The 25,474-nt window shown below is 39.7% G+C and overlaps 1 protein-coding gene across 1 annotated transcript in view; it reads right to left on the reverse strand.

The window, feature by feature from the left end:
* Positions 1-25,474, reverse strand: part of LOC137248420 (zinc finger protein 729-like) — a 417,415-nt gene that overhangs the window by 76,106 nt on the left and 315,835 nt on the right. Inside the window, exons 12-14 of the mRNA XM_067779358.1 lie at positions 20,231-20,992; positions 8,851-9,012; positions 5,557-5,787 (exon numbers count right to left, since the gene is read on the reverse strand). Of these exons, the coding sequence (XP_067635459.1) occupies positions 5,557-5,787; positions 8,851-9,012; positions 20,231-20,992 (1,155 nt within the window). The remainder of the gene's footprint in view (positions 1-5,556; positions 5,788-8,850; positions 9,013-20,230; positions 20,993-25,474) is intronic.

Genomic DNA, 25,474 nt, shown 5'->3' on the forward strand with positions numbered 1-25,474 from the left:
ACGCAGTTTTCATATGGAGGCCATATAGCCAAGTTTCTATTAAAAGAATAGAACGTATTCAGAAGGTGTTTCTTAAATTCGCTCTAAGAACCTTAAAATTCGACGATCCTGTCCCTTCGTATGCTTCGCGTCTCATGCTTATTGACCTACAATCTTTGGATAGTCGTAGGTCTATGTTGTCGCTGAATTTTATATTCAATATTATTCAAGGGATCCTTGATTGCCCTTCTCTCATGGAAAGGATTACTTTTAATGTTCCTAGGCGTAACCTCCGAGTCACTTACCCTTTTTACTGCAAAAAGGTTAAAACTAATTTCGCCAGCAATGCTCCTCTTGCAAGATCTATGCGAGAATTTCATATTTTGTCTCAAACAATCGTCATTGATTTTTCAATGACCACTGAAGCTTTCGTAAATCTTTTTCGCTCGTTATCTATAAATCTTTAAACTTGTTTTAAATGCTTAGCATATTAACTTCTTAAGTTTAGTATGTAACATACTTGTATTTTTATATAAAAATGTATGTACTTGTTGTTAGTATTCTGTAAGAAACTTTGTTTCATTGACGGTATTACAATAAATATAAATATAATGTAATCCATCAGAAATGAAGGTACTGACACTCGTCGTTAGTAATAATTGTGTGCCGGCCCTAATAGTCACTGGATGGATTGCAGCCAACGCCATCTAACAGTCAGATCGGCTGCACGAGCAGAAGGTGTAATGTGAAAAATATAAGTATGGCAGCGCTGTCTTTTAGGCAAGAATCTGGCGATCAGCCAATCAGGTGCTCGCTTTGATTCTTGCTTAGCTGACGCAGCCCTCTGTAGAAAAACATCGGTAACTTATTATAAGAAAGATGTTTAAAAAAAATGTGAAAATATGGCAATGATGTAGACACGAAAAAAAAGGAAGAAGATTGATTGAGAATAGAGCACTGAATGCGAACGGATATACGTAAAAAACCCAACCTTGGCATTATTATTACAAATAAACCGGAATTATAGCTCAGGTGTGAAAAAAAGAACTTACGTACCACAAAAACAATTGAAAAATGAACATTCGTGAGGAAATGGCCAATATCTTGGCTGATGCTGGGGTGGAATTTCCAAAAACAGCTACAACGCAGTTGCGGAAATTGTTAAAAAACGTGGTTGGGACTGGCCAAATCCCTTCCACCAATATTGCAGTACGCGTTCCTTCAGCTATTAATACAAATGATTCATTTACCGCGGATAACCAAAACATTACCAATGATGTTATTATTTCTGGTGCTTCCGGCACTGCTGATGCTGCCGTAACCGATGCCGCTGTCACCGATGTCCCTGTCACTACAGAGGCCATCACCACCGCCGCTGTCATCGCCATTCCCGACGCTGAAACCGCCGCCATTACTACCACCGCTGCCACTGCTACTACCACCGCTGCCACTGCCACTACCGACGCCATCACCACCGCCGCTGTCATTGCCAATACCGACGCCATCACCACCGCTGCCACTATGACCAATACCACAACCGAGTTCACTGAAGAAGCTGCGGGCATATTATACGGGGAAATGTCTAACAGTCCACAACATATAAAAGATGAACTGGACAAAAGGATAGAAATCCTAAGAAAGGAAAAAGAAATCCTGACGTTGGAAAAATCCGTTGCGGACTTAAAACGTGAATTCCAAAACGCACGAAACGACACCCCCATTGGTAACGGTAGACTACAAATCCCAAATCGTTTAACTTTTCGGGACATCGAACATACCATCACAAAATTTGACGGTGAAAATAAAGCATATAGCGTGCATGACTTTCTTCGCAATTTTGATAGTCATGCAGATGGTAAATGTAGACGACATTTTTAAGTACACTTGCTTGTGCAATTCTCTTTGCGGTGACGCTAAACTTTTACTGTATAGAGACGTTCTAAATTACGAAGATTTAAAATCGCTTTTGGTTAGAGAATTTGGTCGGGTGGTGAGCCGTCACGAAGTATACAAAGCGTTGGCCACTCATAAATGGGATAAAAAAAGCAGCATTCGCCGATATGTGTTGGAAATGGAAAACATTGCTGCTCGTTGTCACTATGTCGACGAATTTGAACTGATCAACTTTATAGTTGATGGCCTCCAAGACAGGTCCCCGGAAATATATATCCTAATAAACACAAGGACGATGAAAGAATTCAAACAATCGCTTGACCTATACGAACGTCGTCGCTCATCTATTACGACAACGTTCAAAAACCGAAACCATCAAAATCAAATACGCCAAAGAACGATGAAACTGATGCAGCAGAAATACGCTGCTTCAATTGCACCCATATGGGACACTTTCAGAGCAAATGTCCATACGAAAAAAGGCCGGTGGGAAGTTGTTTCCGTTGCTGGAAGATGGGCCATGACCACCGCAGTTGTACTAACTCAAAAAAGGTACTAAACTTGAACAAAACCGTTGCTGCAGTCGGGACCGACACTGAAGATGGGGATGAAGAACGTTGCTACCGAATGTTAGGATCTATGAATATGGTAAGTGTCGCCTATGTAACAAAACAAGTTAAGTGCAAAAGATTTATGGATTGTTTATCTCTCTTTGATACTGGCAGTCCAACTGGCTTTGTTCGCAAGTCCGCCGTGCCATTTGATGTGAGCGGAGTCGCCAAGCAGTCAAAATATCGAGGCTTGGGAAATAACAAATTAATGATTTTTGGAAAAATTAAATGCGAAATAAAATTTAAAAATAAAATAGATGAATTTGTTTTAAATGTGGTGCCTGATGACACTATGGAGATTCCTCTAATTTTAGGCAGAGATTTTTTAAAAAGATTTCATATTTGCTTATTAGGTGATGCGACAATTAAACATACAAAACAAGAAAATAATGATATGCCAGATAACACTTCTTATTTCTGTGCGCTTAGCTTGAATAATATACCTAGTCTTAAGGGTGAAAAGAGGCATTCAGAATTACAAATCTCTGTACCAAATAGCAGTATACGGGTAGAAGATGTTGAGCTCGAAGAAATAAACGTAGTGTCTTATGAGGCTTGCAGCGATGGGTTATGCCCATTTGATCAAAATTTTAGTGAGAATATTTTTAATAAACAGGCTGCATATCTGAAATTAATATAAATCAAGAATTAGAAGAAAATAGTACTGATGTATTGAGAAAGACCTTAGAAGATAACTATTTGAGGCCAAGAAATATCGAATCTAAACCGTATGATTACGAGATGAAAATAAGGTTAGTTGAGGATAAACCATTCCATGCGTCGCCAAGGCGACTTTCTCATTATGAAAAAGCTGAACTTAGAAAGATAACGGATGAATTATTGGAAAAGAGTATCATTAGGCCAAGCGATTCACCATATGCCTCTGCGGTTGTATTAGTAAAAAAAAGAATGGCGAAATTCGTAAATGTGTTGATTACCGACCGCTGAATAAATTAACAGTTCGGGACAATTTCCCGCTCCCCTTGATCGAAGACTGCCTCGACTATCTAGGCGGAAAAAATTTTTTCTCAACACTCGACCTAAAAAACGGGTTCTTCCATGTTGAAATGGCCCCAGATTCCATTAAATATACATCTTTTGTAACGCCTTACGGTCAATTTGAATATATGTGTATGCCGTTTGGGTTAAAAAACGCCCCCGCTGTATTCCAGCGATATGTCCACAACATTTTCAAAGATTTGGTTGACGATGGATCGATAATGATATATATGGATGATTTAATTGTAGCCACGGTAGAATTCCAAACCCACGTTAAGATCCTCGGCAAAGTACTTAGAAGAATGAAGGAAACGAGTTTAGAACTTAGGCTAAATAAATGTATGTTCGGGTTTAATACTCTCGAATATTTAGGCTATTCAGTCAGTTCGGATGGCATTCGCCCCAGCGATGCGCACATAGAAGCAATCAAAAAATATAGGCTCCCGAAAAATTGTAAAGAACTTAAGACCTGCTTAGGCCTCTTCTCATACTTCAGAAGGTTTATTCCCAATTTTGCTAAAATAGCTGGACCATTACAAAAACTGACACGAGATGGTGTTAAATTCGAACTGTCAGAAGACTGTTTACGAGCCTTTAAGGAACTTAAAATAAAACTGTCGTCCGCCCCAGTACTTGCAATATACGAGCAGAAGGTGTAATGTGAAAAATATAAGTATGGCAGCGCTGTCTTTTAGGCAAGAATCTGGCGATCAGCCAATCAGGTGCTCGCTTTGATTCTTGCTTAGCTGACGCAGCCCTCTGTACGAAAACATCGGTAACTTATTATAAGAAAGATGTTTAAAAAAAATGTGAAAATATGGCAATGATGTAGACACGAAAAAAAAAGAAAGAAGATTGATTGAGAATAGAGCACTGAATGCGAACGGATATACGTAAAAAACCGAACCTTGGCATTATTATTACAAATAAACCGGAATTATAATAAATATAAATATATTTGAAAAAACTAAATATATGGTAATAACAAGGAAGAATATTGCTCATTCTGAAACTATTAAAATAAATAATACTAAAATTGAAAAGGTGCAGTCAAATAGATTGTAAACTAAATTTGATGGCCATGTTGATTATATAACAGGTAAAATAGCTAAAAAAAAAATTATTTTATTCAAAGAACCTATAGATACTTGAGTAGTTATTATAAAGCAAAAGTATGTAGATGCATAATTGAGCCATACTTCATATATTTTTCTACTATTTTCTTTATCCTGAAAGATTCGCAAATCTATAAACTACAAAAAATGCAGAACAAAGATATGCGCTTTATATTAGGTAAACGTTTTGATACCCCCATTAAAGATATGCTACAAAGTTTGAATTGGATGAGCGTAAAACAGGAAATATTTTTCCACAGTATGAAGTTTATATACAACATAAAAACCGGAAATTTGCCTAATTATCTAAAAACAAGTATTAAATTTAACTACGAGGTTCATGACACAAATACGAGGCAGAGAAATGATTTTAAATTACCTAATTACAAAACGGGGTCTGAAAAAAATAGTCTTTTTTACAAAGGGTTAAAATGTTTCAACGAATTACCTGCAAATATTAAGAATTGTGATAATAACTTATTTAAGAAAAGATTATATGCTCACGCGAAATCAATGAATATAAAATGAATATTAGGATTCAAATGGATTTGTGTTGCATGTTTCAAATTCAAATTCAAGTTCAATCTCATACATAGTACATATTGTTCATTAATGCAATAATATTTTTAAGTGTTAATCTGCGCTCTAAGAGTCGTAATAAATAAAATAAATAAATAAAATAGTTGTGCATTGTCAGCAAAAAAATTTAATTTTTGTGAACTTGACTAAAAACTGATTTAACTATAATTTCGTAACCGTTATATCGCACAACAAGTAGTTATCTAGTATATATAAATATTAGGTATTTTTGGATGGGAAAATAATACATAAAATTCTTCAATCTATTTTTTACCGATATCTAATAATACGTCCGCAAATAGCGGTCATATTTGAAACTGTTTGACTACCACTACATTGCGTTGATCAAATATTTTGTTAATGACAAGTTATTTTCTTACCCTCTAGGTTTTCTCTCCAATAGTTTCTGCTTTAATTTAGCCACTTCTTCCATTAAAGCTGTCATATTTCGGTCACGTGTTTCTGCATCTTCGTTTTCATGAGACGTTAAGTGTAATCGTAGCTCCGAAGCTAAATGAAAAGCCAATGGACAAAACTTGCATCTATAACTATTTACACCCAGATCTATATGAGCGCGCATATGGACGTGCAAATGTGAGGCGCGAACAAAGCTATTTTAAAGACAAAATGAAAAGTTGTAATAATGACGATGTTTTTAATACTCCATTTACACTAGCTCCAAGTACGTACCTCCGAATGAGTTGAGGTTACCCTCTTTATCACCAAAATCAAAATCCCCATAATCAGAATACCCAACACGAAATCCCTATTCCCTGTCTGAAATACATTCACATTCCCACATAAAATGAGAAACTTTGATAGAGGCGACTAAATACCCAAATTAAGACCGACTAAATAACCAATTGATTCATTGGGTTGCGGAGCGCAACCCTCTCAGGGGATTTCTAGCGCAATTTATAGCTTATCCAACCCAATTATAAACCTCACGTACCCGTGATTCTTTGCCAGGCGAGGTCCTTGCGACCTCAAGTTCTTCATGGAACTCGGGAATGGGGGCGGGGTGGCCTACAAGATGCAATGTGGTCATATTAAATCGTTCCCGAGATGGTCGGACTTGTATCTTAATGGTACTTGTCACCAGAACGTTTGCTATGAGAAATTCTCACTTTGCGTCCTGATTTTAAGAGACAGAAGAGGAAGGGTAATAAGGAACCACACCTCTAAATCTGCAAAGCAGAGCGAAGAATGAAGTATAAGTACTGAAATACCACGTAGCTCAAAAGCAGTAATGCATAAATGCAGGTAAAGAGTGGCATTAAAAGTAAAGACGAAAAGACCAGTAAGCTAACGGGTGATGCAGCTTACTCGATGATACTAAAGAGATCCAACGCTGAGACAACTATTTTCACCGAGAAGAAGATGAATGAAGGTGGTGAATACAGCACTGATCCCCACTATACCAAAGGCCCATGTTTGAGTATCAAGTGTAGTAAAGTCAGAGCAAACGCTAAATATGTTGCAGCGTCAAAACCAGAATATACCAATACTTGAAAGTGGCGACGAGGGCGTAAACAGAGCGGTGGAGGTGTTGCAAGCGGACAATCAGCTCGATGGTGCTGTCAGTCTTAACAATAACCACAATATGCTGAAAGATGGCTAGTTACAAAGAGCATCGTGAGCCTGGAAGTAGCGTCTGTTCACGCCGCCAGGCTGAACCATCATTAAAAAATACCCAGTTCTTCCTAGGCGACCCATACTAAAGCCCTATTTCTTAATAATGAGAGTTTTCATAAACGACCCGATCCAATGCAAGGATTCTGCTAAGCAGTTATTGTTTCTCTCAACAGAGTAATGTCAAACGGCACCATCAACCGTGGCTTTGGTTCACTTTCCACTTTCTTCACTTTCACTTTCCTATAATACAATTTCTAGCGCGTGGCCTTTTTATTTTTTTTTATAAGCTGTTAGGCCAAAAAATATAAGCTGTCGTTTAGGTGTACCTTGTTTCTCAGGGTGCGTTAGTGTTTTATAAGGAGTGCATGATAAAAACCTAAGCCTGCGACTATAGTGCTGCTTTTTATACGGAATCTCATATACTTACATGCTGCTGGCAGCATATTTGTGTATGAGCAATATTGCGTTGCCTTCTAGTGTCGACCGTTATATGGGTTGATAAGAGCAATACAAAGCTTTACAGTTTCAAAGCTTCCGCTACCCAATAGTCAACCTCACCTACGTGAGGGGAATCCAGTTACAAATATGAATGTATCATACACATATTTAGCAGGCGAGGCTCTGGCGACCCCAAGTTCCTCATGGAACAAGGGGGTGGTGGCTGTATGGCCTAGAAGGTTTAATGTGGCCATATTATTCGTTCCAGAGATTGTCGGGCTTAATGTTGCTTTGTTACCGGTACTAACCGGATCTACATCCGGCAAAGAACCATCAACATCGATAACACTCCCCAAAACCTTCGGGGAGTGTTTTTATCGTTAATACAACAACAACAACAACAAGCGGGATAGGGGTCCAGAACATACCCGCGATATGGGTCGGAATGACTAGCCTTAGCCGTTAGTAAAAGGGTAAAAGTCTAGAACAGGGGTCGACTGCTAATACTCGTTTCGGGAGAGGAGTCAAACGACGCGTATTGACCTCGAAAGCAATAATTTGAAGGCAGAAAAGAAATGAGATATTTGCAGTTAAAGTTGACCATATTCATCTGGTTTTTGTAATATTGTTGTACACAGGAAAAAATTGTGTGTACAAAGGGCACGGAATGCCGCCAAAAAAGAAGTGATCTGCACAAAAATACTATGAATCTCACCCCCGTTTCGGAGGGACTAGGTTTTCAGTTTCTCTTAATACATTTATATGTACTGTGACGAATATTACCATCACAAGTAATAAACTCCCAACACAAAAACATTGCAGCGAGCCACACTGTGTACGTAAACAAATTAGTTATCATGTATACACATACATACAAGGCAGCAGAGAGATACTCAAAAAAGCATAATCATCAGCGAAGTAGTACTCACGTATACACACGCATATGGCTATGTGATAGGCTATGTACTACAAATATAAATGCATATATCGGGTAACCAAGTAGTAGATTCTAGAAGAAGAAACGTCTAGACCTTATATGCGAACGAGGCAACAGATATAAAAGCAGGGAAAGCTGAGTAGTCAGTAATCAGTTTGTTTTAAACACGCTATCAGTTGCGAAGTGGAGTTTAATTGCGAAGTACATTCAAAGTAGTCTAATAAAGACCATTTTGTAATACAGAATATTGGAGTGTTTTATTCAACAGTTTAGCGATACGAACGTTAGCAGAAGGTCGCAAATAAGCAGGAATTTCTCTAAAATTCGTTAAAGTACATATATACATATCTTGCATAATTCTTCATATGACAGGTAATTTTATTTATTTATATAACATTTTGTGGACTTCGTGTTTGCGAGGTTGTGACATTGCCCAAAAATGAACGCAGATTCCGTGTTGGGGTTGCTGATTTTAGGGTTTTTTTTACCTGGGAATTTTGCGTTTGGGGATTTAGTGTTTGTCCCCATGTCAAAGCTTTTACATTGGCGTCATTCGCTTTTCCTTTAACCTTTCGCACTCGACTGCCAGGACATAAATGCATCGCAAGAAAATGCACTAGCTTACGCTTTTGGTCCAGTGTAAATGTTACATAAGAAAACTTACCGCTTTTCACAAATTTCACATTTATAAGGCCTTTCTCCGCTATGAAGTCGTTTATGATACCTTAAAGAACTTTTTCGATGAAAACATTTACCACAAATATCGCACTCGAGTTCGCTGCCTTGTTGTTTAAGTTGTTTCCCATCTTCAAGATTTTCTTTACATCTGAATAAATAAAAAAAAGCAGATAATCAAAGAAACGAAGTTGTTTTAAGATATAAGAATAGGTTAGATGCATATTATCATGATAGAGTTTATTACAAAATATGACGTCCAATATAAAAAAATAAATGTAAGGAGCGATAACCTTCGAAGAGATTTTAGGCCGAGCTTCCTTTTCCTACAAATTGGCGGGACAGGACAGGGACAGCACCTACTTGTTTTATGCCGACTTCGAACGGCATCTGCAAGGCAGATGAGTTTTTACTGAGAGCTTTTCATGGCAGAAACGCTCTCGGAGTGCTTGCCAAACACTGCCGAGGGCGACCCCGCTTAGAAAGATTTTCTTCCCATTGAAAAAGCTTTTTTCTAAAACTTTGATGTTGTTTTTCCCGGAGCGTGAACCCAGGATCTTCGGTGTGGATGGTGGAACACGTTACCATCACACCACGGCGACCAATAACGTCAATGGAATTAAAGTCAATTCATAATTTAGTCTATATATATAAAGTTAAATTCTGTATGTGAGTGTGTGTGTTCGCTATGGAAACGTATTTCACACACTTCAATCATCACGAAATTTTGGTTATGGGTTCCTTCGATCAACGGGAAGGTTTTAGGCTAAAAATAATTTCGATATATAACAGGGGCGTGGCACCTCCCATACAATGGAATCTTTGGTACTGCATAACTTTGAAGGTATACATGCCAGAACATTGAAATTCAGTAAGGAGTTATATGAGGTCAATCCCTAACACCACCAAAAAAATGCGGAATTTGGAAAACGGGGGCGTGGCACCTCCCATACAAATGGAATCTTTGGTACTACTTTGAAGGTATACATGCCACAACATTGAAATTCAGTAAGGAGTTATATGAGGTCAATCCCTAACACCACCAAGAAAATGCGGAATTAGGAAAAGGGGGCATGGCACCTCCCATACAAATTGAATATATTATACTGCATATATCTGGATGTCGTAATGGTAGGATAATTAAAATTGGTAAGGAGCTATGTAACGATAAGTCCTAACACCTCCAGTAAAATGTGGAATGGGGAAAAATTATAGCTGCCGTACAAACTTAACTTATTTTAACACCTAAAGTTTGACTGCATTGTTGAGTTTGGCTGTTATGCCTTTCGGACGTTTAGTTGTTGTTGTTGTTGTTGGACGTTTAGTAATCTGGCGCTGTTAAAAAAATTGTTTAGCTTCAGTCTATCTACATATTCTATAAAAATCAAATTCTTTGTGTGTGTTCTCTATGAAAACGTGTTTGCCATACTTCGATCATCACCAAATTTTGGCCTAGGTTCCTTCGGTCAAGACGAAAGTTTTTCATATTTCAGAATTAAGAATTTTAAATTTAAATGTTTTTGCTTTTTGGCTATGCGAAGGCACTATCTTAACTCCCAAAAATGATCATGTTAACAAAATCAATGATCGCATTCAAAACCAATTTCCTGGTGAGGTGACGAAATATAAATCGATCGTCACAGTTACAGATGAAGATAAAATTGTGAGTTATCCAAATGAATTTCTATACTCCTTAGAACCAAAAAGAACGCCTGCTTCCAACTTTGAAAATTGGCTCACCAATCATGCTTCTTCAGAATTTAAACCCACCAAATTGTGCAATGGAACCAGACTTTGCGTTTAGAAATTAATGCCGAATGTAATCAAAGCAACAATCATCAGCGGTAAAAGCAAATGTGAAGATGTGCTCATACCACGAATCCCAATGATTCCTACAGATTTTCCATTCAATTTTAAGCGCTTACAGTTTCCTGTACGCCTTGCTTTTGCAATTACAATCAACAAAGCACAAGGACAATCGCTTACTGTTAAAAAAAAATAAATAAATGTAAGGCGCGATAACCTTCGAAGAGATCTAAGGCCGAGCCTCTCTTCCAATTTGCGTCGTGCTTCTCTTGATTTTCCCTACAAATCGGCCGGAAGGGACCTACATGTTTTATGCCGACTGCGAACGGCATCTGCAAGGCAGATAAGTTTTCACTGAGAGCTTTTCATGGCAGAAATACACCCGGAGTGCTTGCCAAACACTGCCGAGGGGCGACCCCGCTTAGAAAAATTTTCTTCTAATTGAAAAATCTTATTTCTAAAATTTTGATGTTGCTTTGCCCGGGAGTTGAACCCAGGGCATACGGTGTGATAGGCGGAGCACGCTACCATCACACCACGGTGGCCGCCACAATCGCTTACTGTTGCCCTCTTAAATTTAGAGAGTCCGTGCTTTTCCCATGGCCAGCTATATGTTGCTTGCTCTAGAGTTGGAACACCAAAAAATTTGTTTACCTTTGCACCGAACGAATAAACCAAAACTTATGTGTACCCACATGCATTACAATAAGATACAAAAATAAAATGTTTTAACAGATAATTTCACCAAATATGCGTACAAAATTCAACTCAATTTACAGAAGAATAAATTAAATTATCAACAAACAAAACAGAAAAAATAACGCAACATCCATTCGATCTCGGGCGTTATAACGTACGCCGGGTAATAATATATAATTTCAATTTTAGTCATTAGTTCATTAATTAATGCCCAACATGGAATATCACCTAGTGTTACAAAAAACCCCTCTCTTGACAATGACAATTTGTGATCGGCCGCAGCTATTAGGTGGGGGAAAGCACTGCTACAACAACAACCTTTCATTATGACCTAGGTGGCACAGTGCAATAAATTTCTATTTTAAGTGCTGATGGAAGAATTTTCTACTATCGCTAAATATTTAGTAGTATCTATACAGAATAATTTGGCATTCAAAGTTCCAAAAACCTAATCAATTTTTTTATTTATTGTAACGAAAAAAATAAAACGAGTAAAAATGTAGGCGTGGTATGTTTTCCCTTCATATTTGAATACTTCCTAAAGAAACAAGATTCGCCACGGATAGGTGAGGTTGCACTGGCAACCCCTTGAAAGGGTTGTGCTTATTTTGACAGGCCTGTAGCTTATTCCAGCGGGTTATTTTTAGGCATGGCGACCATATAGGGACGCGTAGCATGCAATCGGCTGGCCAATTGCTTTGTAAGTGGTGATGAGCGTTTCTTTGTCTTTTCCCCAAGTACTGCCAGCAATGGATTTGAGGATTTCATTACGGCTCTGGATTTTCGGTACAATTGCGGCTGCATGCTCACAAATATAGATCCTGATTAAACGTCACACCCAAGATGTTGGGGTGTAGAACAGTCGGTAGCGTTGTGCCATCGACGTGGATGTTCAAAATGGTCGACATTTGGGACGTCCATGTTGTAAATAAGGTCGCCGAGGATTTAGACAGTGATAATGCCAGGTTTCGCGAGGCGAAAAAACTGGAGATCAGGGAGGTAGCCGTTTATTCTGTTGCAAAGCTCATCGATCTTTGGGCCTGGGCCTGCGGCCATTATTGTGCAGTTATCGGCGTAGGAAACGATAGTAACTCCTTCTGGTGGCGAAAGTAGCTTAGATATGTAGAAATTAAATAAAAGTGGGGAGAGGACACCACCCTGTGGCACCCCCTGTTTAAGTCTTCTTGGTGTTGATGTTTCGTTTCTAAATTGCACCGATGCCTGCCGACCACCCAGATAATTTGCGGTCACCTTTTAAGACATGGGGGAAGGGTAGACCCTCCAGGTCTTGCAGTAACGTGCCATGGTTGACCGTATCGGGCGATATGACTCTCCTATGTTAGCTGGTTTCCCAGGCTTTAGTAGCGGGACCACCTTGGCCATTTTCCATTTTTCGGGTATGACAAAGTTGGAAAGAGACAGGTTGAAGACATGTGCTAAATATTTGAAACATGTATATGCCGTCTGGGCCCACTGCTTTGGATGGTTTAGCATGACCGATGGAGGATGCCTCTTTGGCGGTGATGGTAATTGGTGACGCGCTGAACTTATGTTTATGTACGTGTCTGTTGGCCCTCCGTCTATCTTTTTCGACCGTAGAATGTATTATATATTGTCGGCAGAAAGCGCTCGCGCTTTTTTCGCATCTGACAGCACTTTATCGCCAAAGGAGATGGAAACTTTGTCATTGTGCCTAGACGGATTCGATAGGGACTTTACGGTGGACCAAAGTTTACCTACACCGGCAGAGAGGTTACAACCGCTTAGGTGCTCCTCCCATTTCGCCCGCTTGTGTTCATCCACAAGCAAACTGATGCGTTGGTTTATATCCCTTATTTGGGGCTCGCCGGGATCGATTTGTCTTATAAGGTCACATTCTCTCGCTAAACTTGCGGCCTCTGCCGGGAAGTGGGGCCGAATTTCGGGAATTCTACCGGCGGGAATGAACCGAGCCGAGGCGGATTCAATGACCTTGCGGAAAGCACGCTCCCCTTGGCGCGCATCAGTTGGGATAGGGAGGGCAGCAAAGCGGTTGTCTGTAAAGGATTTGTATTCGTCCCACTTTCCTTTTTTAAAGTTAATGAAAGTGCGTTTTTCCGCGACGATGAAGTCGGCGGAACGCTCGAGCGAAATAAGTATAGGCAGGTGGTCGGATGCCAATGTTACCATCGGCTGCCAGTTGACGCAGTTTACGAGTTCTGCGCTCACGATTGAAATATCCGGCGAACTCTGACAGCTTCCTACCATACGTATGGGGGCGTCTCCGTTTATTGTGCAGAACGTCGTTTCTTCTATTTGGTCCGCCAACATCTCACCCCTACTGTCCACCCGCAAGTTTGAATGCCATAGATCGTGATGGGCATTGAAATCGCCTAAGATAATGCGATTATTTCCAGTGATTACGGTGCTGATATTAGGGCGGTATCCACTGGGGCAACAGGTGGCAGGAGGGATGTAGATGTCGATGATTTATAGGTTTGCATCGCCCGACCGGACAGATGATCCTTGACGTTCTAAGACACTGTCCCTGCGGTCGATGTCGGGATCAAATATATAATATTGCACAGTGTGGTGTATGATAAACGCGAGGCCGCCTCCATTTCCGTTCTCGCGATCTTTTCTGTGGACATTATACTCAGAACAGGTCTGCAATGCAGATCTTGCTGTAAGTTTAGTCTCTTCAATCGCAGCAATGCGGATGTTGTGCCGCTTCATGAAGTTGTTGTTGTTGTTGTAGCGATAAGGTTGCTCCCCGAAGGCTTTGGGGAGTGTCATCGATGTGATGGTCCTTTGCCGGATACAAATCCGGTACGCTCCGGTACCATGGCACCATTAAGGTGCTAGCCCGACCATCTCGGGAACGATTTATGTGGCCACATTAAACCTTCAGGTCATTCCCTCCCTCCCTACCCCCAAATTCCATGAGGAGATTGGGGTCGCCAGAGCTTCATCTGTTAGTGAAACAGGATTCGCCGCGGATAGGTGAGGTTGACAGTTGGGTTTGGAGAAGCTATATATTGCGCTGGCAACCTGAAGGGTTGCGCTACACAGCCCCTTGAATATGGTACTTTAGTCGCCTCTTACGACAGGCATACCTACCGCGGGTATATTCTGATCCCCTAACCCGCTGGGGGGCTTCATGAAGTCGACTATCTCCGTGATCTTCCCAGTTACTCGATTACAGTTTAACTGCAGAATTCTGAAGTGCATAGGGGGAGACGTCGTCACTCTGGGAGTAAGTGACGGGTGACTTCGCCTGGGTTGTGGAAGGCCAGGACGCGACTGCTGTTGTGGCCTTGGGACTAGACGTCCTTGGGTAGGCATTGGGGTACCCGGTGTATTTGGGTATGCGTCCTGGCAACATGGCGCAATGAAACCCGTCGAGTGGTTGCCGCCGCGAAGACCAGAAAGTGGCACCGCCCATGGCAGGAGCTGCATTGGGCGGATGTCGCAAACGTATATATTCTGAGCTGGAAAACGGTGCTAATGGAGGTAGGGACGAAGAGCCTGTTTCCCTGACCTACACAATTGCTGCCGGAAAAGAGGGGGAAGAACACGGAGGCATGGGGCTGATGCTCGGCATTGCTCCCGACTCTACTACGGAGATTGTAGGTATGAGTGGGAGCAGCCGTGTGAGTTGGTGGCGCCGTGGGGCGCGAGCAACAGTGGGTACTTGTTGTGGCTTGCTGAGCAGCGGGGCTGCTGGAAGGTAGCGGGGGACGCTAAGGCGCAGACTACGGGACGTCCTAGGGCGTGAACAGCAAGGAGCCACAAAAGATTTATAGAAGTTACGTGGATGTCTGGTTTTGGGGTCTAGCCCAGCACAACCTGTCCCATGCAACAATCCCATACACGAGACACACTGACAAGAGTATGACCGTCCTAAAGAGATTCTTTTCCGGCAGATGCAGCAAAACCATTTCTCAGGCCGGGGTCAGGAGACGGACCCGGATTGGGTTCGATACCTTCCGGGAGCAAGAGAATATGGAGCAGTCCCGCTGTAAGGAGCTGCTGGGAGGATGAAAATTAGTGAGAGGGACGCAAGAAATTAAATGGGGTTACACTAAAATTGCAGTCCTTAAAAATAAAATAAATGTAAGGCGCGATAACCTCCGAAGAGATCTAAGGCCGAGCTTCTCTTCCAATTTGCGTCGTGCTCCTCTTGATTTTCCCTACAAATTGGCCGGACGGGACCTACATGTTTTATGCCGACTCCGAACGGCATCTGCAAGGCAGATGAGTTTTCACTGAGCTTTTTTTTTTTTTTTTTAATGGACGTTGTGGCAGCGCGCTGCCCTCAAGTGGCCCAATGAAACGAAGCTAATCCTGTTCACGCGATCGATTTATATATATATATAATAACTTTTTTTTTTTATTTTTTTTATTTTGCCGAGTCTTTGATGGGCAGCGGTTTGTCAAGCGTCACGATCTGAGACTGCTCAGCTACAGAAGAAATTTCATCAGCCAAGCGTAATACTTAAAGAGAACAGAAGCAAACGTATTATACATTAATTTAGAGAGGTGAGAACAATCTTTTTTATAGAAAAAAGGGAGTCCGAGCTATCAAATGTGTTTGAGTGAGAGTTATAATCTTGGCATAAACGCCGAAAAGGTTCATTTTGTTCGAAATTCGTTCTACATTGTTTCAGCAGAAGAGGTTTGAAGTGTCTCGATGTCCGAGAGAAGGAATGGGCTCGAAATTGATCCATTTAAAAGTTTTGTCATAAATATTACACCAAGCATTTCCCTTCGACTAGCAAGAGTTGGAAGATTGATAAGCTTTAATCGATTAGTATAAGGTGGAAGATTAGTTAAAGAGTCCCATTGGAAATTTCTTAAGGCAAATAGTAAAAATTGTTTTTGTATTGATTCGAGACTGTCTGCATGGACTTGATAACGCGGATTCCAAATTATCGAGCCGTATTCTAATATTGGCCTAACTAATGTTGTAAAAAGTGCTTTAGTTATGTAAGGGTCGTTAAATTCTTTTGACCACCGCTTAACAAATGCAAAAACACCTTTGCCTTTATTCACTGTAGCATTAATATGAAGATTGAAACTAAGTTTGGAATCCATCATGACTCCCAAGTCAATAAAATTATTTACAGTTTCTAGACTATAGTTGTTAATTGTATATGAAGCTGGTGGCGAAACTCTCCGAGAAAAACACATGAATTTACATTTTTTGAGATTGAGCGGCATATAATTTATATTGCACCAGGTAACCAAGTGATTTAAATCCATTTGAAGCAAGGAATGTTCCTCAACCGAGGCACATAATTTGAAAAGTTTTACATCGTCTGCGTACATCAAGATTTTTGAGTATTTAATTGTACCAGATATATCGTTTATGAACAACAAGAACAGAATCGGACCAAGATGGCTGCCCTGAGGAACACCAGAAGAAACATTGATGACCCCAGAAAGTGTATTTTTAAAAATTACTTTTTGCGTACGATAACCAAGATACGAAGAAATCCAACATATAAGACGGGGTTGAAAACCGAGTTGACTGAGCTTATGAATAAGTAATGGATGTGAAAGCTTTACTGAAATCGGTGTAAATTACATCAGTGTGAAGGCCTTTTCTAAATCCATTAGAAACGTGGGTGGTAAATTCTAGTAAATTGGTGATAGGTGATTTGCCCTTACAGAACCCATGCTGCGAGCTTGCAATTATGGAGGAAATAGAGAATGTTAGGTGGTAGGTAACAATAGCCTCAAATAACTTTGGGATAGCGGATAACTTTGCTATGCCCCGGTAGTTTTCTATTGAAGACCTGCTTCCATTTTTATGAAGCGGAATAAGAAAAGATTCCTTCCATATAGTTGGGAAAACGCCATAAATTAAAGATAAATTAAATAAATCTGTTAGCGGCTGATATATGTTTGCAGCACATTTTTTAAGAAAGTGTGTCGGGATACTGTCGGGGCCGTATGAATATGATACTTTTAAAGTTTTTAAATAAGATAATACATCTTCTGAAGATATAAATGGAGCTCTGATTGAATAACATGAATCAATATGGTATGGGTATTCATTAGGTGAAATGTTGGTCTCAATAGAGTAATTTGATTTGAAAAATTCCGCAAAGAAGTCGGCGATCTCTTGATCATCGCTGGAAATATTATATTGGAATTTCATGGATGATGGAAACCCTTTCACCCTGCGTTTAGAGTTTACGAATCCGTAAAATGCCTTCGGGTTGCAAGTTATATTTCTTTTCATTTTACAAAGATAAGCTTTGTAACACTTTTTGTTCAATTGAAAATACTTGCAGCGTAGAATCGAGTACTGTAAGTAATGGTTATGTAAACCCGTCTTTTTGAACAACTTGAAAGATCGAGACTTTTTATTCTATAAAATTTTCAGCTCTTTAGTGAACCATACTTGGCTTGTATCGGAATGTACACAAATCCGCTTAGGTACGTATTTTTCAAAAAGACAGTAAATGGTATTGTAAAAGTGAGAAACGCTTTGCTCCACATCAGCATTAAATATTGTCCACACTATTCGAGATAGATCACGATTTAATTTTTTAAAATTGGCCTTCGCAAAGTCGAAGCGATAACTGGAGTTGTATCGTTTATTTCCGCTGTTACAAGCATAACTTACAACTTCGTAAACTATTTTGAGGGAAGGGTGGTAAGCATCTTCAGGTTCAATAATGGGTTCGCATCGACTAATGGAATATTTAGATTCATCATCCACAAAGGCTAAATCTAACACTCTTCCGAATTTATTCGATTGGATGTTGATTTGTTGAAGGCACAGCTCAGACATTCCGTCTAGAAATACATTGTTGGAAGACTTTGACGAAACTGGTACGATATTAAAGTCAGAGATGCACCATGATATGTGTGGCATATTGAAGTCACCCAAGACAATAATGGAATCGGAAGGCTTTAGCATCGAATTAACAGTTCTTAGCAAGGAAATGTGATGCATATAAACGGACAGTTCAGAAGATGGCGGGATATAACAGATGGCCAAATAAATGTGGATATTTGCTAGTTGTGTGCGTATGCACAAGAACTCAGTTGTATCGGTGGCGGTTACGCAAATCTCTTCAGATGGTATTGAAGAGTGTACAGCAAGCGGAACCCCACCTCCAACCCTGTTCAGGAGGTCATTTCGATATATCTGGTAGTCATTACAGAGGATCTCTAAGTTAAAAACATGAGGTTTCAGCCAGGTTTCGGTTAAAGCAATTATATCGTAGCTTGAGTTAAATGATTTTAAAAACAGTTCTGTTAACTTTGTGTTTAAGCCTCTAACATTTTGGTAAAGTATATCTAAAGCAGATTTTTCGTTCAGTTTTTTGACTCAGTGTTATTAACAGGGATCTTTGCTAAGTTTGGAACACTCTTATTCCTCCTATATTCAAATTCCCGCACAAGTGCCCCAGAGGGCCAAAAATCGTTACTCAAGATAGTGTCAAAATGGTCAATAGGTACATCTAATCTAAAGGAAGATACGTTTCTTTCATAACTAAAATTAAATTTCCGAATTGTTACGTCATGGGTTTTCCTTTTCATGGCAGAAATACACCCGGAGCGCTTGGCAAACACTGCCGAGGGGCGACCCCGCTTAGAAAAATTTTCTTCTAATTGAAAAACCTTATTTCTAAAATTTTGATGTTGCTTTGCCCGGGAGTTGAACCCAGGGCATACGGTGTGATAGGCGGAGCACGCTACCATCACACCACGGTGGCCGCACACACAAAATTGCAGTCCTTGGTCGGGAAAAATCCCGAGTCGGTACATAGAACCGACGGCCTTGGGAAGCGTAAATGCCATAGATCGCGATGGGCATTGAAATCGCCTAAGATAATGCGATTGTTGCCAGCGAGTAAGGCGCTGATATTAGGGCGGTATCCACTGGGGCAACGGGTGGCAGGAGGGATGTAGATGTTGATGATTTCTACGTTTGTATCGCCTGACCGGACAGATAAGCCTTGACAATCTAAGACACTGTCCCTGCGGCCCATATCGGAATAAAATATGATATTGCACAGAGTGGTGTGTGATAAACGCGAGGCCGCCTCCATTTCCGCTCTCGCGATCTTTTCTGTGCACATTATACCCAGAACAGGTCTACAGAGCAGAACCTGCTGTGAGTTTAGTCTCTTGAATCGCAGCAATGGGGATGTTGTGCCGCTTCATGAAATCGACTATCTCCGTGATCTTCCAAGTTAATCCTTTACAGTTTAACTGCAGACTTCTGAAGTGCATAGGGAGAGACGTCGTCACGCTGGGAGTAAGTGACGGGTAACTACGCCAGGGTTGTGGAAGGCTAGGACGCAACTTATTTTTTCATAGTTCCATTATATCATTGAGATTGAAAGGCATATATGTCTCCTATTTTGGTCTTTCTGAGTATTCTATAAATGTCAGCATAATCTTCTTAGTTGGTTTTGTTGGTATATCGAAAAATGTCGGTTTCTATTACAAATAGAAATTAAAACATAATATTGTCCAGCCCTTTTGGGGTTATTGCTCAATTATTAGCTGAAACTACGCGAACCAAAAAAAGTTTTCAAAAAAATTTAATAACCGAGGAGTATCAAAATCTGCACGAAAGTTTCGAAGTATGCAGTTTTGTAGTCCACTAAATTTTAGTCTATCAAAGTAGAAGTAATAAGTCTCTCTAAAAAAGGGTCACTTTTTCCTTACATTTTCAAAAACTATTTTTACGTCAAATACGCTGCAAATCGAGCATTTTCCGAGCCACCCTAAGATGATGCGGGCATTGTACTGGGTATCCTAACGCAGCTCCTTATGATATCCTATGTTGGCTGGGGACGAGCTAATAGGCGCGATATGCATACATAAAACAAAAAGTTAGCAATATAATCACTTACGGCACAGTTACTTTTTGCTTTTCAATAGTAAATTCTTCTTTGGTTACAAAGGTTGTTGAATGGATTGTGTCGCTAAATTCAGTATTTTCTTCATCATCTTCAATGGGCTCGTTTTTGATAAATTCGCTTAACTCGCCTTGCGCTTGGATTGTGTCGCTATATTCAGTATTTTCTTCATCATCTTCAATAGGATCGTTTTTGATAAATTCGCTTAACTCGCCTTGTGAATTTTCACAATAATCCAGTAATTGTTCGTTTCTTAGTAAATGCTCAGCAGTACTCAATTGTGCTGATTCCGAATCCACTGCCTGCTGTCTGCCTTCAAGAGCCGTTCCTATTTCGGGAAGATGTGAGTTTTGAGCAGTGCATTTGGGCTGGCAACCGCTCAACGGGCATGAATCTGTGTCGTTTGGTAATACTTCATCGCCAATTTCTGCCTCCATCATCATGTTTAAATCATCCCATTTTTTAGAAACCATTTCTCGCATCTTATGGTCGGATTGCACGCACAATTTTTGGAACCGATACACACTTATCAATTGGTGCAAGCATTTACAACAAATTTTTTTTGGTAGCTCGTCACTTAGCTGCACTTGCACTATTTCGGGTATTGTGCTGGACAACAAGTCAGCTATTCGTAATTCATCGCATTCTTCAATAGTTTCAAAGATAGATTGGTGTTGTGGTTCAGTGCTGCCTTCAGACGTGAAGGCTTCAAGCTTAATCATACAGGTCCGACAGAGGTAATCGATATATAGATCACTTGTATCCATTTAAGCGAATGTTTCTACTTCGGTAAAAATTATTAAAACTACACAAGTAAACCAGTAAAGGGAGTTAGGGATGAAACGATACTAGTAAGAACAATTAAGTAACACTTTTGGCCCGATACCAAAAAAATTTGTAGTCGATACTTTTGCATCGACTACTCAGGTATGGGAGAAAAAAATTGTATCGATAAACACTCGATACGCTCGTATTAACGGTTGCCACACTTTGTTTGCATTTGGGATTAAAAGTCAAAAGCACCAAATCTCAAAGTAATGCACCAAATTTTTATATTGTAACGAATTTAGGGAAATTCCGCTTATTCGCAACCTTCTGCTAACGTTCGAATCACTTAGCTGTTGAATAAATCACTCCATATATATTCTGTATTGCAAATGGCCTTTATTATATACTTTGGGAATAGTAAAATTATACTTCACAATTAAACTACACTTCTCAACTAATAGCGTGTTTAAATTAAACTGATCCTGAATACTCAGTTGGCGCTGCCCTTATACTCTCCGTTGCTTCATTCGCATATTTCTACTAAAGTCTAAACGTTTCGCCTTCTAGAATCTCTTGCTTGGTTACCAGCGATATACATGTATATTTGTAGTTTATGCGTTTCACATAGTTGTTGTTGTTGTTGTTGTTGTAGCGATACGGTTGCTCCCCGAAGGTTTAGGGAGTGATCGATGTGATGGTCCTTTGCCGTTTACAGATCGGGTACGCTCCGGTAACACAGCATCATTAAGGTGCTGGCCCGACCATCTCGGGAACGATTTATATGGCCACATTAAACCTTCAGGCCAATCCGGTATTTTAGTCGCCTCTTACGACAGGCATACCTACCGCGGGTATATTCTAACCCCCTGATCCGCTGGGTTACGTTTCACATAGTCATATGCGTGTGTATTGTGAGCACTACTTCGGCTGATGATCTCTTCGTTGCATTGTACGTGTACGTGTGTAAATGGATTAAATTCGTGTGTTCATGTAAGAGTGCATGAGTGGCAGCTTGCTTTATTGTTGTTGGGCCTTTCTTAGCAGCTTAGTGATGCTAAAATTCGCCACAGTATTCTTCAATTCGTTTACAAACAATTCGGCAATTCACAAATGTGTCGAATTCCGAATAATAATTTTAATTTAAGCGTGTGGTAATGTTCAAAGGTACAAAGACTTTCATTTGAACAAAAAATCTTATATAAATATATGCTTTAACGAAAAACCTTAGGGGAAAGCCCGTGTGACAAGTCAAACTAGGTCAGTTTTATTTACATAAAAGCCTTATTTTTCAACTAAATTTCTCCAAAGCTCGGTGATATCAACTTTATCATAAAATCAGTCCTTCTTTACTCTTCCATTTACCAATACACCCTCACGCTTCAGTTTTCCCATCCATGGCCTAGATTATGTAAGTGCAAGCTTTTAAATGTACACTTTTTTCCATATAATTTGTCTTAGAGAAAAAAATACATTTCAAAACTCACATTTATTGAATCCAGCCACAGTCCTCAGACTTACCATTGAAAGGTCTTAAAAGTTTCAACTGTGGAGTAATGTAATTTTGCTCACATTTAACTAGGTACGATAAATTTGTCAAAAATGTTATTATTAAAGCTTCTGGGGCGGAACCCCTCTCCAACGGGAATAATGTGGCACAGAGCGTTTGTAAAAGATCTACGTTGAGCATTTGTAAAGGTAGCGCTTTCAAAAAATATTTGTGCCTTACTTCCAATAAAAAAAAATTCCTTGGGTGAAGATAATTAGTATTCTAAATTATGTACACTGAAAATTTTCAAATATCCAATATTTTGATATAATCATTGTACCTAAAATTACTTAAAATGTGCTTCATATTGCTGGTTTAATATCAGCAGACTAACGTTTTCTGGTTGAACTCTTTAGTGCAGGTCCGAAATACATAGAAAGTTTCAATTCTGTAACTGGTATTGAATTTGACATCTGTATAGCAGAAAGGTAGTTAACTTCCAGACACAAAGATAGAAAATATGGCCGAATCGTAGTGTGAGGTGTACACCAGAAGACACTTTCCAGAGTGAGCCAACGAGTTAAATAAATATCTAGTGCGTGGCTTAACACCACAATAGTCTTGGAATTCCTTAAACTCTTTAATTTGCTTTGGATTGTGTGAATAAAATTTAAATATCGACATCCCAAAAGAAAAGTGTCACTTTCATAATGTTTACATAGGAGTCTTTGTAAAAATTTTGTAAGGGTAACTTTTTATATGGCATGTCAATATATCGTTCCATAAACTCTAAATACGCATCGGTAGGCTTGCACGCATAACTTGAACATAAACTAAGGGAGTGGCAAGTACACTTAATATAAAACAAATTAGTCTCATACTTTCATTTAGTTTTCAGTTCGGGAATGGGTTCATCAGTGGCAGACTCCGTCTAATTTCTTTGATTTAACACTTTTCTAGACTAAGGAGAAGTGTTATATTTCGTCTTCATTTTAATAACAGCAAATTTTTTTTCGATTATATAAGGGTTGATGAAGGCGTGGAAAATTTTGTAGGCAATTTGTACATATTTACATCAGACAAAATTACCAAAATCCTGGCTACAGCCTAAAAAAGGACCGAAATTGAAAAAAGGGACCAGCGGACCAAATGGGGTTGGAAAGGACCATTCTTGGTCCAAATGCACCAGAAGTGGCAACCGTGCTCGTATCAATTAATTTGATTACCATAGCGGAACAATCGTTGCGCCATGATTATTACATTACTATATATATATATATATACATTACTATATTGGAATTGGGTAATTCTTTACTTTAGCTCGCACTAAAACTCGTCCAAACATATCGGGACAGATGTCAAAAGTCGCGTTTTGAATCCAGGACCACGAATCCGAAAGGGGACCTTAGAAATTTTATTCCTGTCCAAAAGATATTTCCAAAATACGGCCCCGATGCGCTCCGAATCCGGGGGTGGGATCCATAGTATTTTTGCGCAGAAAAACTTTCTGCATTGGCGGCCTTCGGCCGCAATTATAAAAGGTAATAGTCTAGTTGAGGGGTCAACTGCTAGTACGCTACCAAAAATATCGAGAGAGGTGTCAAACGACGCGTATTAATCTCGAGAACAATAATCCGATGGCGGAAAAGAAAAATTTTATCTCTATTCAGAGATATTTGCATTTGAAGTTGGCGATTTCCATGTGGTTGTTGTTGTGTTTGTACCCCCAAAAAAAATTGTGCATCACCGTGGCAGTAGCCACGGTTATACCACACACCCGGCCTTAACATGGCGTAGCCCAGGGTTATTTTTTATAATCGCGGCCGAAGGCCGCCAACGCAGAAAGGCAAAAATACTATCGATCCGACCCCCGGTTTCGGAGGTACCCGCGGGTCTTTTTTCGGTTTTTCGTTAATATCTTTTGAACGTGTTAAAATTTTTATTTTCCGCCTTCGGATTATTAATACTGATGTCAAGCCGCGTCGTTTAACACACTGGTAGCGTATTAGCAGTCGACACCTCAACTAGACTATTACCTTATAAAAAATTACCCTGGATGGGTCCAACACCGGTTTGGAGACCAAAACTATATCCGCGAAAAACACTTTTACCCACAGTTTTTCTTGTGGGTGTAACAAAATCATCAAAATTACAACACCCACATGAAAATTTAAAAATTTGCTTGCAAATATCTTCGAAAAGAAATAAAATTTCTAATTTCCGCTTTCTGATTCGTGGTCCTGGGTTCAAATCGCATATTTTGACACCTGCCCCGATATTTTTGGATGAGTTTTAGCAGTTGTGAGCTAAAGCAAAGAATTACCTGGAATTGTTTCACATATCTTCATATACTCTGGAACGGTTTATATCTATTTGCTTGCAGTGCTTTTATATTCTTTGCGAAAATTATTCCAGCTAAGGTGGCATGATGTTTTTGTAAATTGGAATTCCAAAATCAATAACAATATTCGAATGGCGGAAATAAAAAAAAATACCGCGGACTGCATTAAATCCCCAGTCGCCCTTTAAAAACTAGGCCTGGGCGGTCCACAGAACAACTTTCTGAATACATGTATTTGTATTGTAGGCTTTACAAAGAACGTTTTGGTGTGTTGCTCCGCCTGCCAGATGTGTTCAATGTATGGCCGCAAATCTATATTGGTACACAAAGTATATATATATGGTTTGTAAAGAATCCTCTGGTAGCTCAAAGCGCTCTAAGTGATTCCGGCACAACCGCCTTTATAGTGCTGTCAAAGAATCAAAGCGAAGCAATGCGGCAAGAGTTCGATGTACATAAGTCCAGCCTATGTGTGTACACCAATATGAAAATTTTTGCCTTTACATACTCAGTTGAGAGCTATGGAGACAAAATAAGGGAAAATCACCATGTAGGAAAATGAACCTAGGGTAACCCTGGAATGTGTTGTTTGTACGATACGGGTATCAAATGAAAGGTGCTAATGAGTATTTTAAAAGGGAGT

The sequence above is a fragment of the Eurosta solidaginis genome, chromosome 4 (assembly GCF_040869045.1).
Source record: "Eurosta solidaginis isolate ZX-2024a chromosome 4, ASM4086904v1, whole genome shotgun sequence".
NCBI classification, from domain to species: Eukaryota; Metazoa; Arthropoda; class Insecta; order Diptera; family Tephritidae; genus Eurosta; species Eurosta solidaginis.